This window comes from Lepidochelys kempii, chromosome 7 (assembly GCF_965140265.1).
Source record: "Lepidochelys kempii isolate rLepKem1 chromosome 7, rLepKem1.hap2, whole genome shotgun sequence".
In the NCBI taxonomy this organism is placed as follows: Eukaryota; Metazoa; Chordata; order Testudines; family Cheloniidae; genus Lepidochelys; species Lepidochelys kempii.
The window spans coordinates 75,731,420-75,745,722 of NC_133262.1; the positions used below are offsets into that span (position 1 = coordinate 75,731,420).

The 14,303-nt window shown below is 40.5% G+C and overlaps 1 protein-coding gene across 4 annotated transcripts in view; it reads right to left on the bottom strand.

Moving 5' to 3' along the window:
- The window catches only part of CCSER2 (coiled-coil serine rich protein 2), a 137,798-nt gene that overhangs the window by 72,694 nt on the left and 50,801 nt on the right, over nt 1-14,303 (bottom strand). For all 4 annotated transcript variants that reach the window (XM_073353361.1, XM_073353362.1, XM_073353364.1 and 1 more), the window contains one exon: nt 4,678-4,768. In XM_073353361.1, coding sequence (XP_073209462.1) covers nt 4,678-4,768 — 91 coding nt within the window. The remainder of the gene's footprint in view (nt 1-4,677; nt 4,769-14,303) is intronic.

Genomic DNA, 14,303 nt, shown 5'->3' on the forward strand with positions numbered 1-14,303 from the left:
TTAAGGCACAAAGTAATCCTAAATTAAGGTATTGTTGTAATAATTCATCATATATATGCTCAATTTTATCAGCTACTTTTATAATCAAAATAATCAAGATATGAGGGGGAAAAAATCTTTTGAAAAGTGAACTGTTACCTAAAACAAAATAGAGTAAACAATTACTTTAAAAAGCTGCCTCCTCTAGCTCATTACATAGGAGTACATTACAAAGTATAAACAAATACATTTATAAGTAATTTCATTATGATTCAGCTTTGCAAACAAAATTGTGCAGACAGTGCATAATGTCTGATGAAAATGTGGATTGAGGACCACATTGCTGTTCTGCAGATATCCGTAACTGGGACATGCACCATAAATGCTGCTGAGATTGACTGAGCTCTGGCTGAGTGCGCCATGAGTCGGTCAGAAAATGTCGCTGTGTAACAGAGTGTAATACAGTCTGTGATCCATTTCGAGAGCCTTTGGGTGGTGACTGGATGGTCCCTCAAATATTCTGCGTACGAGACAAAGAACTTGGATGAAATTCAAAAGGACTTTGTCCTATCCAAGTAAAAAGCTCAATGGACATATAGGGTGTGGAGTCTTCACTTATCTTCACTTATGAATCTGGTTCTGGCTGGTATGCATACAGGAGCACTTTGCTCCAAGGAAATAGGAAGGTGTCTGATATTCATCCCAGGCTGTGATCCGGCCTAGAGCACAAACAGGAACACTGCCTATTCTGACGAGTCACAAATTAGTCCATGGACAGAAAGCCCCCTATGTGAAACAACCAGGCTAAAATGTTCATGCTGAGGGACCATTCATGGTCCAAACTGAATGGTCTGCTAAGGCAATCTGCCATGGTGTTTTGAACCCCGAGCAGGTGATACGCTTTGAGGGACCAAGTTCCAAAGCTTGACTAACTTTTTGCAGTCTGATCTGACTCTTCCTTGTTTGTTCACATAAAAACTGCAGCAGTTATTGGTAAGCCCATGGACAGTCTTGCCTTGAATGTGAGGGAGGAAGTGCTAGAACACCCAGAAAGCTGCACATAATCCTAGGACATTTATGTGCAATCTGGCCTCTTGTGTAGTCCACAGACTTTGAGCTCAAAGGTTGCTGAGATGCACTCGCCACCCCACAGCTCAAGCAACTGTTACCAGAATCATGGGAGGGGAGGGAAGAAAGAAAGGGACTTCCCTGCACAAATTGTCTTGGCTCATCCACCAGGTCAGAGACAACAACACCCTGTCCAGGATTTGCACTGGCTTATCTAGGTGATGAATTTGAGGGCAATAGAGTGACAAAAGAGGGCAAAAGAGCCATGCTTGTAAGAGGTGCAACCTACCATGACGAATGACATGTTCATACTGTCATATGCCTTAAGAGCCTCAGACAGTTTCTCACAGTGGTCTGAGGGTGATCCTTCAGCTCCCCCTCGGGACACAGACTCAGCGGTGAGGCTGCACCCAATCCTGACACAGCGCAAGGACCAGGCCTTCCCCAGAAAACACTCCAGAGCCCTGCCTTTCCGTGCCAGGTGCACCAGGTGTGGGCAAGCAGGCACAGAAACGCAGGATCCAAGTGTGGAGGGGCTTGGTATGGGGAAATCCAGGTATGGGTTGAGAGGGTTCTGTGTGGGGCAATCTCGGTGTGGGCGGCTCAGTGAAAGATCCAGGTGTGGGGGGGGGGATCTGGATGCACAGCGGCTTGTTAAGGGATTCTAGGTACACCGGTAATGGGACTTTGCAGGAGGGTCCAGGTGAAGGTGGCTGGTGCTCAGCAGGGGGGCTCTGAGCGTGGGGGGGGAATAGAGCTCAGCATTGGGTCTGGGGGTCTCAGTGGAGGGGTCCAGATGCTGTGGGAGCGGGGTTCAGTGCGGTTGGGACCCAGGTGCAGCTGGTTGGGGGTCAGTAAGGTGGGGTGTGGGTGGCTCGTTGGGGTGGTCCAGGTGCAGGGAGAGTGGGGCTCATCAGGAGGGTTCTGGCTGTGGTGGGGGGCTGAGGTTTGGTGGAAGGGTCTGGGTATGAGGGGGTCTGGATGCATGGGGGTTGGGCAGATGGGGGAGCAGCTCCCTGTACAGGGATGCCTCCCACTGCAGCTGAGGAGTGATGGGTACAGGAAGCACTGCGGAGGGGGGGGGGAAGAGTTTGCGGAGCTTCCTACATCCAGGGGAGAAATCTGGGGGTGGGTCTGACCCAGCCCCAGATGCTGTGCAGGGGAAGGGGAAGTCCCGTCCTCCCCACCCCAGCCAGAACTATCAGCTGAGCCCGGTGCAGGGCAGGAGCCCCAGCCATGGCTTCCCCAGTCCTGCTCCCACTCCACAGTGATTTACCTGTCTGCTGGCTGCCATGGGCACCCAAAACATACTGCTGGGGAGGATCACATGACCACTTTTGTGTCTTCCCTTTGCTTCCCCGTCAGAAAGTCATTTTTCTGCAGGGAAACAAAGAAATCTGCGAGGGACATAAATTCTGTGCATGTGTACTGGCACAGAATTCCCCCAGGAGTAATCTGTATGAGCCAGTATTGGGAAGCAGCAACCAAAAGGGTCCGCTCCACCATTTGTTACAGACTGACCTAGCACTTGAAGAACACACTTTTCCTCCCTTAATAAAAATTCAGCTTTATTTTTTTTCTTTTGAGGAATTCTAGCACAAAAATCTGGGGTTACAAGTTGAAATTTGGCAGGGCAATAATTCTCACTGATAAGCATCTTTCATTTTAGTGTTCTTTGAAAACTGGATTTGATGGTTATGAGGCGATGAAAATTGCTCTTTGTGCAGTCACAGTAATTTTTTTAAAAGTGATCTGCCAGCTCCATGCATTTGTGGTTAACTTCGCTGTGCAGTGAATATACATATCCCCAGCAAACACTGATATGTACATTCAGAAAAAACTTTTCACCTCAAGCATAACGTTTTTAGCTGCAATAAGGTATGCACTCAATGAGGCAGAAGCTTCTCCTTCACTGAGTTGAGGAGCACAGTCAATGAGGCAGAGATATGCAGAAGTCCTTGTCTTACTGAATGTTTACTTTCACATGACAGGGCATTGCAGTCATGTCTAGCCAAAATTTCTATTTATTTATTTTTAAAATTATGTTAAGTGGTACTCGCCATCCCAATTAAAGCTGAATTGTGGGATAGGGCTGGGAGGGCAAGATACACCCCTTCATAGTGCCCTGGCATCTGCTGTCCAATGTCAGCTCTCTGTTATTAAAAGGGCTGGTTTTGGTCAATTCCAGTACCCCAAGGACTTCGTCTAGACTAGGGTTTAAGGGTGCGAGGTTACATCGCCTTCTCTAACTCAATCAATACATTTTAAAACTCTAATCAAGACAAACTGTACATTAGAACATACTAAGCTGGTCAAGTTAAAGATGACTATCTAATGAGATCTTTAAAAGCTTTGTTTATATAAAGCAATTACAGGTAGCAATCAGCCATAAAGAGCAGTGCTGGGTGGAAGAATGCTTTATCTTTCTCTGCTTCTGCATATATTTCTCTTACCCCTGTAAGCAGCTGGCTGCACAGGCAATGTCAAGTTTAAATGTGTGTGTTATATGGCTTGTTGGTCCAGGTTTCTTTGCATTGTGTCAGATTGCTTGAGTACCATCTGGACTTTAACACCATTGCACAGATCATGTTGTGCAGGCAAAACGTCTTAATATATAAACATGTGCCTGGATATCACATTTTACTTTTTCATTTGTTTCTTCAATAGGATCAGAAATTTGGGAAGTTTGTCTAGCCAGGAGTTGGAATGCAGATGGAATAATATGGAGGAGAGTGGAGAAGGGTGGCTGGGTCTCCTGACCTAACAAAAGTTAGAAAAGGAAGTAAAACTCATTCCTGAAAACTAGAAAGCAGCCCAGTTTCTCTGCAGAAAGGAACTAGAACTGCATTATCTTCACCACCATCCCCCCACCACCGCTGGCAGCATAAGGGCTACCATCTTTCCTAAGGGAAGTTTGGCTTCACTCCCAATAGGAACTATAGAAGGTCATGGCCATTTCAAAAAGATGGCATCTTAACTTAGGATTTCTGTGACCTAAGTCTCATTCAAAACAGAATATGGAAATTATGTTTAATATGGCAGTTCTTTGTGGAATTCTCTGCAGAGGAATGTTATTTGTCAGCTGAAGGAGAATCTTTTAATTGTAAAGAAAAATGGCAAAAACTGATCACTGATCCTAAAATGTTTCCTCAAATGTAGCCAACACATGAGACTCCAGTGAGTTTAAAAAAAAACTGAATGGAAAGTTTGAATTCACTGTTATTCTGTTAAGAAAATTACGACAAAAAATGGACTGCAATCAGACTCTAATTTTCTCAAAGGAGCAATTTTTTATAAAATGTAACTCAAAATAATAACTTATTTGTTTGTAAATCCCAACAAAATTCATTCTGTAAGTGCAATAGTTTTGGGAAAGATATAATTATTTATACATAGCAAAGTAGTTAAAGCCCTGCTTCAAGTACAAAACTCTTCTCAACCTTAACTGAGAGAATGACTGACACTTCCACCACACTAGGACAAGGTGAGTGAGGTAATATCTTTTATTGGACCAGCTTCTGTTCTGCAAATTTCCATAACAGATCCATAACACTGGGTTGAGTTGTGCATCTGGAGTATTAGGTTAGGTTGTTAGACCACATTCAACCAAGGCTTAAGTACTTCACTAACCATTGTCACAAGGTGTGTCCTCAGGTAGGTCCACATCAAGCATGAGATCATCATCTTCGAGATCACATGAATCAAGGTTATTCAAGATATCCTACAAGAAAAAGATGAATGTGGGAAAAGAACTGTGTGCATAAACAATGTTCTCACTTACATGATAGTTACCTTACTGCCTTGCCATAAAGTGGCATATTTTTATTTTACAATATAGTTACACTGCGTTTATGTTCAAGACAACACATTTCCTCTTTCTCCAGTTGCATGATCAGTCAACACTACCCAGTGCAATTGCTTTACAGTAAGGCTACTAATTATCGCATCTCTGGAAGCCTGATACAGTAACAATGCCTCCGTAAACAGTTAAAATCTAACCAACACATATTTTCTACTTGGTGTCTTGAGGTTTCTCTGAAGGTGTGTCTGTTCATTGGCTTAGTACTTTTCAGTAGGATTTCTCCAGTTAGAATTTTTTAAACCTTTGCGCAACTCATTTGCTCACTTTAATGAGCTGATATTAACTAGAAAATCCTCATTTGTAAAGAGTTAGCTTCCTGAATTTTTATTAATAAAGTTAAACAGTACAAATGTTGCCACTTTTCCCATATTGATCAAAAGAATGAAAAGTCTTGTATGACATCATAACAATATTCAATACAAAAAAGTGGGTAAAAATAATCAGTCAAAACAAAAATAGCACAACTTTACTTCAAGTATCAGATTTGTCTGTCCCAGCCTCAGTAAAGTACAAGTGACAAAGGAACTGCTCTAAATTATAAACTACTCAACTAAAAAGTTTCAGTAAAATTATAATTTTGCAGGAAGTAGCACCAGGGGTGACTCAAAACTCCTTTGCCACTGCCAAAACAGGAAGTTAATTAGCAGCTAGAACTTAAGTGAGTGATGGACCTGCACATGGCAAGCAGTCCTACTTTTCCCCTTCCATAACCCACAATCCGTAACAAGATTACGGAAAGATCAATAATTAACACCCAAATAGGACATTCTGATGCAAATATTAAACTATGAAACCAATACTAACATAGAGACTTACATTTACAGGATGAAAATTCAACAACAGTACCCAGAGTAACAAATACCCTAAACCAGTGGTGGGCAACCTGCGGACTGTTTACATTTGCACGGCTGCCCGCAGCTGCCAGTGGCCGCAGTTCACCGTTCCCGGCCAATGGGAGCTGCAGGGGGCGTGCAAATGTAAACAGACTGGCAGCCCGCCATAGACTTGCCCTGACAGACCACAGGCCCACCACTGCACTAAACCAAACATCCAAACAGTGAACCAATGGCAGTACCTTGCCTTGAAGAGAAGGTGGGAAAGTTGTAAAAAAAGCTTCAAAAGTGCAGAGCACGGACAAGAGGCAGGACTCCTGCCCTGTGTCTGCTACACTTCTCAAGGGGCCACATGGCCAGTCAAGGCCTAGTCACTAAGGCATCTTATCAAGGGGCAGCAGTCAGTGACATCACTGCCACTGTACTAGCCCTTCCTGGAGGCAGATTCCAGTCCCTCTGAACCAGCCAGTCAATCATGTCGATCTGCTACAGCGAGCAATGCTGGACTTTAAACCTTGAGCTGAATTGCGGACTACTGCTTCAAGTGATATTTTGTGTGGTGACCACTTTCTTTTATTTTAAACCGAAAAGGTGAACAGAATTTCTATTTTATTGATTGTTATTTGATCTAATTACTTTAAGGACTATGATATATGGGAATGACATGGTAAAAACCTTTACCGTTTGATGGATTTGGCTTTTAGATCTTCTCCTGTGCCAACCCCAACATTTTACATTAGTTTGTTATGCTTTTAATCTATGCTTTTCTCTTTATAATAGAGTGGCAGGGTGTGGCATCTTTAAATCCAAGTGGCAGGGTGTGGCAAATTTAAATCCCTGTGTTCTATTCTGTTGCTCAAGACACCTACTAACCTTTAGCAAAAAACAAGATGTGGATTTTTAAAGAGAAGGGAAGCTGATATGAATAAATTTATTGTTGTTAATCCAGGTGTAGTCTGGAATACCAATAAGTGAACGCCTACATTCCTTTAATATGTCTGTCAATCAGAAGCTGAAAGTCTCAAATTTTCACTGAGAATTTAAGGTTTCCCAAACGTTTTTCTGACCAACAAAACCTAAAACAAACAGTTATTGGCACCCATACACAGTTGTTTCCTGTCTTTCCACAAGAGGATCTCTATCTTAAGAAGTGGGACAAACTGATTTAAAAAAGGTTTTCCAAAACTAATTTTCCATTACTGTGTTTCTGCATATGCTTGAAGAATCTTAGTGCCCAAGAGCACCATTCTGAAGTGCGATTCCTGATTCTTCTGAATATCTCCAAGATATTTTCTTTATTGAATGGTTTTCCTTCCTGGAATCTTGGCATAAAACTTTGCCAACAGCACACATTGTCAATACAGTCCATATGAGCACCTTTAAGTAGTTCTGCAAATTAGGCTTTTTGTTTGTGATGCAGATCCAATTTGCTGCTGAATACATATTTTATGCAGCTCCGTCATCAATGTTTTTTATCCATTGCAACATGAGTGTGAATGCACATGTACATTTTCAGGAAAATATATTAATTACACTTCTAGATTTACTGCTTTTCTATGGTAGACTTTAACAAGCACAAGACTACTTATACTACAGTAAGGGATACTGAATAGCCATATAGAAGGTTAAATACCTCCTGAAGGTAACTGGAAACACAAACATCTTTGACATTCTAGATCAATGTCCTACAATACATGTATTAATATGCTGTGTTTCTGAATGACTGGGTGTAAGCTATGAAACCTACATGACGCACATCAGTGTTACTATGTATCTGAATTTTTAATTGGCTGTCAGTAAGGTTTTAACATCTTGAGTAGCCACACCTATTTACAGGTATTAAGAGATGTTTATCGGACTTCCAGCAGGTTGTTTGGAAAACCTTATTGTAATAACTTAATGCCAGAGACTTAAAATTATACAATTATTAGACAGATTTGAACTATGACTACTTTCATTATTCCCCCCCCCCTTAGTCTCCTGACAATCAGTTTCGTGTTCATGAAAGTAAAGGGCTATTATCATTGGCTTGAGACAACTAGGAGATCAATATAGGCATCCCAACATAGATCTTGAGTATAGGTCACTACTGATTGCAAAACATGTAGTATATTATTCTCATTAGCACGCATTTTTACTCTCTTCTTAAAAAACACCAAGCGTATTGGATAAAAGCAAGAATGAGCCCATTTTGTAAAAGTAAATTACATGGCAGTCATGAGTTGCAACTTGCCCAGAATTTAGCAACCTTAGCAACTTATCCAATGCATACATTATAGCAAAACCCAGCTAGAGACTCTTTCTGGTAGGACCAGAAGCAGCCAAAGCAGAGACTGCCGACTAGTGCCAAAATATTCCAGAAATCTACTTACAATTCACAAAAGCATCCAAAAACCCATGATCATTATTTTATAACATGTCACTAGTGTTCACCAATATATACGGGCTAGCATATATATTATATTTCTGTCTCTCTCACTCTCACACATACACACACACAGCCTAAATTGACCTGTACCTTTACTATAAACCTTTTCACTTATGCTAAGTATCCCATAACTCCTTGCATTAGCTGAAGTAACCTTTGGCTTAAGAAGACAGTATATCTGTCAGGACCAGGACATATGATTATTTTACCAGAGCAACAGGCAGGGAGTTTCTCACAGAACACCTGAATGCTAGTATCCAAACCAAAAATAAGGAAAGGAACAGAACAAGTTAAGGAATCGGGACAAATGGATGGGTTGGATATTAGTAACATGTAACTTAGAAAATCATCCTACAAATACTACCAGCTGAAATGTGTAACTTTGGGAGCATACCTTCTGCATAAGGTAAATGTAACAATAGTGCATGAGACAGCCTCCCAGAGACTGGTATCATATAGAAGCTGTTTCCTGTACTATATTATTGGTGACTTACAGCAATAAACCTGACTGATATTGGCCGTTTGGTCTCTTGAACTAAACTGTGGTCAAGCAACTCACTACACAATTTATCAACACCAGTAATGCAAGTAAATAATCAATAATTTTAAGGATACCATTTAAGGATTAGTCATAAACACAATTTATCAACCTTCCCTGAAATCTGCAAGTTTTTAAATTTTATTTTAAGTTTTTGTCCTGTAAGCACGAGAAAGCTGGTCTGGAAGTCACTGAAATCTTCTTGCACTACAGCAGTGGTTATCTACCTTTTCCATGCCACAAACTCACTTTAGGGAAAAAAAAATATTCTGAGATTCCCCTCCCCATCTAGCCATAAAGAAAGGAAACATGGTCACAAACACCAAACTGAGAATCCATGCTCTCTATGAATGAGAGTCACATCTCCTAGCCGTCATGCATTCAAGAAATGCTTTCTACTGTTCCGTGTTACTACTATTGACATAATTTCCTACATGCTTTCTATTCTAATATGCCAACCATCATGGTATCTAGCGCTGTACTTCTGCCAAAAAATCTCTAAACAGATGGCACTGAGGTGTGAAAAGTGACAATTTGAATCCCAATTGACTTCATGTTGATTCAACAACATTGGACACCTTTTTCTTTCTTAAAGCATGATATGTTTTTGGTGACAAAGAAATTGAGCCTGCATTAAATTCAGCAAAGGTCTGGTTATCAGATAAAGTGTGCATGGACTATTCACATCAGTATGATCATAGCATACACAATTCAGCAAACTGAATACTATTTTGCTACACCATCTTAGTTGTAGGATATTACATACTGTGGTGCAATACACTCTAGATGAGATAAAACATACCTTGGCAGGACAATATCTGATTTAAAATTCTTGGTGTCTTAATTCTTAAGAAGGTATACCACTATTAGAAATCTTGCTCTTCAGAATTTACTGCTAGCCAATATCTAGCTAGTCATGGTTTTATTTTTGTACATCAACTTACTGGAAGTTGAACTTTGAATTGGATTTTACATAAATGACACCCCAAACAAAATACTACTATTGCATCATAATGCAATTACTATATCTGCTTTTATTATGAGTTTTCTGAAAATTCCTTCTGAAATGAAACTAAGCTGCTGCTTCCCTGCTTAATGATACCAATGTACAGAATACTGAATAGGCTCTAGTATAAATTTAACAGTTGAACCTTTACATAAGGCTTGGCCATCAACTTTTCCACTTCTCAATTTCATTTACTTTATGCTACTTCCATTAGAAACTATTAAATACTGTGGCCAAGATTTTTAAATTTGTTTTTTCAATTTGTTGGGTACAAACCGTAAAGGACATGGAGCTATTCTGTAATAATTTACTAAAAGTGTATAGGACATGGTTATTAGGATATTTATTGCAGGACTATATGGAGTTAATTTAACAGAGCTTTAGGGAAACAAGCAGGAAGGCAAAACAAAGGCTCCAGATAAAACACGTCCAGGTAAACACTTGGGGAAAACGGGAAAGCAGGGGTGTTGCTAAAAGACAATGCCTTAGCTAATAACCGCTAAGATCTACTTTCTTGGCTCCAGCCAGATACAAAGCTCATTTTACCATAGCTGAACAGATCAAAAGGACTATAAAAACCAATTTAAAAGACAGTTTCTGTGGAGAAGCAGCATTGGTTTGGGAGCTGTTTGCAGCGGAACAAACTGACACCCGCTTCCGGGTCTGAAGAAGCTAACCTTCCTAGGTGTCCAGGGGGATGGTAAGCCTTTTGCTCATGTTCTATTTGGTTCTTACCCTTAAGATTAAAACAATATTTTAGTTTAAGGCAGCTGTCTGATCGCTTTATTTACCACTGGTCACTACCCAAACACAGCTGGACCTGCTGGGGAAGGCACAGTTGATCAACAATGCACTGTAGCCCAGCACCAGTTTAAGAGGGGTAGAACTGCATGATTCTGCCCCAGGAGAGCACAAGGCATGAGGCCTAACACCAGTGAGGGTGCACTTAGAGAGACTAGAGAAGAGGCCAGAGGTGCAGCTAGCCCGGTAACCATGAAACTACTCATTTTTGAGCATCAGGCCACCTATATAGGTCTAATATGGACTTAGAAACCTAAGGTTAAGCATTCATTTTTGAAAATCTTAGCTTGCATGTATTAGAACTTGGACAAGCTTTAGTGCTAAGAAATAGCAGCAATGCATTTTTTCAGCATAAGTGACCATAGTTGACAAAGAGAGATTGTCTTCAAGTAGTCAGGGACTTATGATGAATGCGGTGATTCAAAATTCAGAGTTTTAATGGAGGAGGCGGTGGCGGCCGCAGCAGTGATGGAATTTTTTTGGTTTGTTTTCAGTGAGGCTTCTAACCTTGGAATGTTGTGAAAATTTATTTGCTTTTGTTCATTATCTGCTAATGCTTTCAACATGGCATATATGTGAAGAAGAAGTTTAATAAACCCATTCTTTTTATTTATTTGAAAAGAGGAAACTTTCCCCCCTCAAATGTAAAAAACCAAAACATTCAAAGAATTTCCTTTAAGTAGCAGTATTCATCCCATGCTATATGTAACAGCTTCTAGCAGTATAGCAAGTAGCACTCAATTATTTCTAAAATGGCTTCACTTTTAAAAACCTTATTGATCAACTAGAGAAGAGAGAGGTCAGACCAAATATTTTGACTGTCTTCTTCAGACAAAAAAGCACATATCTAATTACTTTTCATATACACCTCACCAATTTTATTAAATATCCTGCAGGTTAGTCTTCAGAAAAGAAACCATTTTTGAAGAAAATTATATTCACGCTGTATGTGAGAATGCTAGATTTTTCATATAGAAAATTGCCTTATGATAGCCTCTATTTATTGAGCACAGTTGAGGATAGCCAGATAACTTTTTGGAAGTCACCACACTAACTGGGATATTTAGCTTCAGACTTGGCATCGTATTTATGGAAATTTCAGCTGTAAATCCTGATTTGCATATCCATACAGGTCTTTAACAATGCAGAGGCTTTGAGTGTCAACTAGTAAAGAAAACTATAAAACCAACACATAATCCAATAGAATTTTAAAGGTCGAGGTTGTGAGACAATGCTTTGTAGTAGCTTGTCTTCCTCTCAAACTGAAGAAAACCCTAGGCAGGGCCTTTCTTCTTTTCTAAAGATCCTGTTTTGTTGATTGCCTAATTTCTTTGTGATCTCTTACAACTAAAACTTTTCTGCTCTCATTTCTTGATATATGTGCTAATCTTTTTTCAAAATCAAGATTAATTGATCAAAATGTGAAGCAATATCACTTAAAAGAAACAATCCTGTTGCATTTGGGCATCTAAACCATTTGCTAACTTCCCTTCTTCCCTGAAGAAGGGACAATAGTATGGGGGACCAGAACATTTATCACTTCACCTCCACCAATGACAGTACCATAAGTTTAGGGAGGCAACCAAGAGTGTAGTGTAAACTGAAAAAAAAAAAATCTTCAGTGTTTGAAAATTCCTAACACTAAAAAGAACTAGAATATTTAACAATTCTTTATTGAAATGGCAGTAATCCCTCCACGGTTCAAGGTGAATGAGCTTCCACTTGAATACCCTATATTAGCACCCCTATTCACCATGGCTTGGGAAAACTCATTTGGGCTGAAAAATGCTTGATTTCTTCTGAAGCCAAAGGAAAATGTTTCTATGACATTTGAAGGCAATTCAAATTATGTTTGGATTACTGATCATTAAAAAGTTACTCTGCTTTGTTGTTGACATATGTCTAACATTTCTCTCCTGCTTGCTCTAAAAGGTAATCCTTTGATTCTTCCATAAGATGCAGTCTTTTAGAACACTTCACACCTCAATTATACTCTAAGAAAGACTGTTATTAAGAAAAGTTATTGATGATTTTTGCTGTTGGAGTTAGTGGGTTGAATATTGCTTCGAACTGTATTAATAATTTTGTACTTTTGACTTCCAGTGGAAGCAGGATTGAATACTATATGCATGAGTGGGCATATCTTCCTCTTTTGACGGGTTAAAAGAAAAGGTGTACTTGTGGCACCTTAGAGACAAACAAATTTATTTGAGCATAAGCTTTCGTGAGCTACAGCTCACTTCATCGGATGTATGATGGGTTGTAATTTCACAGGAATACAAGGATAAGGGTCCTTTTCTATAGCTTATAGCTAATGGAAATCTTCCTTTAGTGCGCAAATGGAAGATGTCCGGATTTTGGAGCTTTAGGGCATGGGTTCTAGAAGTGAATTGACACGGATGCAACAGAAAGATGACCAATATTTATGTCCAACACTTGGCTCTCTGTTGTCTCATCAGTATTTTCCTGCTATGTATACTATAAAAAAATCATGTATCGTGTAAAGTCATGAGATACCAGTAAATCAGGTCTTTAATAAGAACTACTCATATTGTATTGCTGGGATGTTTGGAAGTGTGTGATATGTACACTTCCCTGTGGACAAAAAAATAGCCAAAGATTTTCAAAAGAGCATGTTTGTTGAAAAGTCAGACATACTTTTAAAAAGTATATCAGCAACAATTATTCATGCTTATTTATGAAAATTTGACTTGCAATGAGGAGAGCAAACTTTAAGCTGTTTTTCTGTTTTAAAAAACCCCAGAAAATGTACCCTTAAATTGTAAAACAGTTTTGCATCCCCTATACTATGACAATGTTGAATGGAGACAAAATAATGTACTGTATACTAGCAAGGGAAGTTTGTGCATCCTGTGGGCTTGCAGTCAGACCACTGCGAAATTTAGAGCAGTCTGACTCAATTCTTTACTGCCTTGTCAGATGCAATTTTAAACCAGTACTTCCTCTGTAAACAGCTCAGCCTGCCAGAACTACACAAAGAGTGTGTGTCCCATGCGCCTGGCCAAGGCGCAGCACCAAAATGAGACACGTGCATGGAATTAAGCAGCAGGTAGCAACTTTTATTAAACTTTAGCACAGGGGAGGGGCACTACCTGCCCCTCACGCACACTCTCCTATACCAAATATTTAATTGGTTCCAGCATGACAGTTACAGGGTTCCTTACAATATAACCCATAACCTGGAGTAGGCTCTCCTCAGCCTACCTTCCACCCCCGCCCCCAAGGACTCTCTGAGTCTTAACACCCTCCCTCTGCTAGGGGCACACAGGGTGCAGAAGGGTGGGGACGTTGGCCTGCAAGGGCCATACGGTCGGACCTTGGCCTGGAAATGCTGCAAGGTCTCACTCTACCCATGAGCCCAAGGTTCAGGTTCTGAGAATCGTTCAATTTTATCTTTTTACCCAAACTGGAAACTGATTGCAAGTTGTGACGAAACAACAACTCATGCCAAGTACCTCAGTTCGGAACAAAGTGCATCCCTACTTAATTCATTGGGGCTTGGCCCATGGGTGAAAAAATTCCTTCCTGTTGCCCAAAACAGGTGATCAGCTAGACCTGCAGCATTTGTCAGGCCAGATTTCCATTCCTAGTTCAGGGTGAGTAGGGTGCAGCTGCTGGAATGGAGCCAAGAGACACTACACACAGCCCCTGCTCCAGGTTAAATCCTGGAAGCTAGGGAATGCTGTCCAATCAGCACCCATTCCTCCCATCTGGCCAACGGGTGCCAGAGACTCCCAGTGGGGAGGAGCTATCTGGTGTCCCTCAGC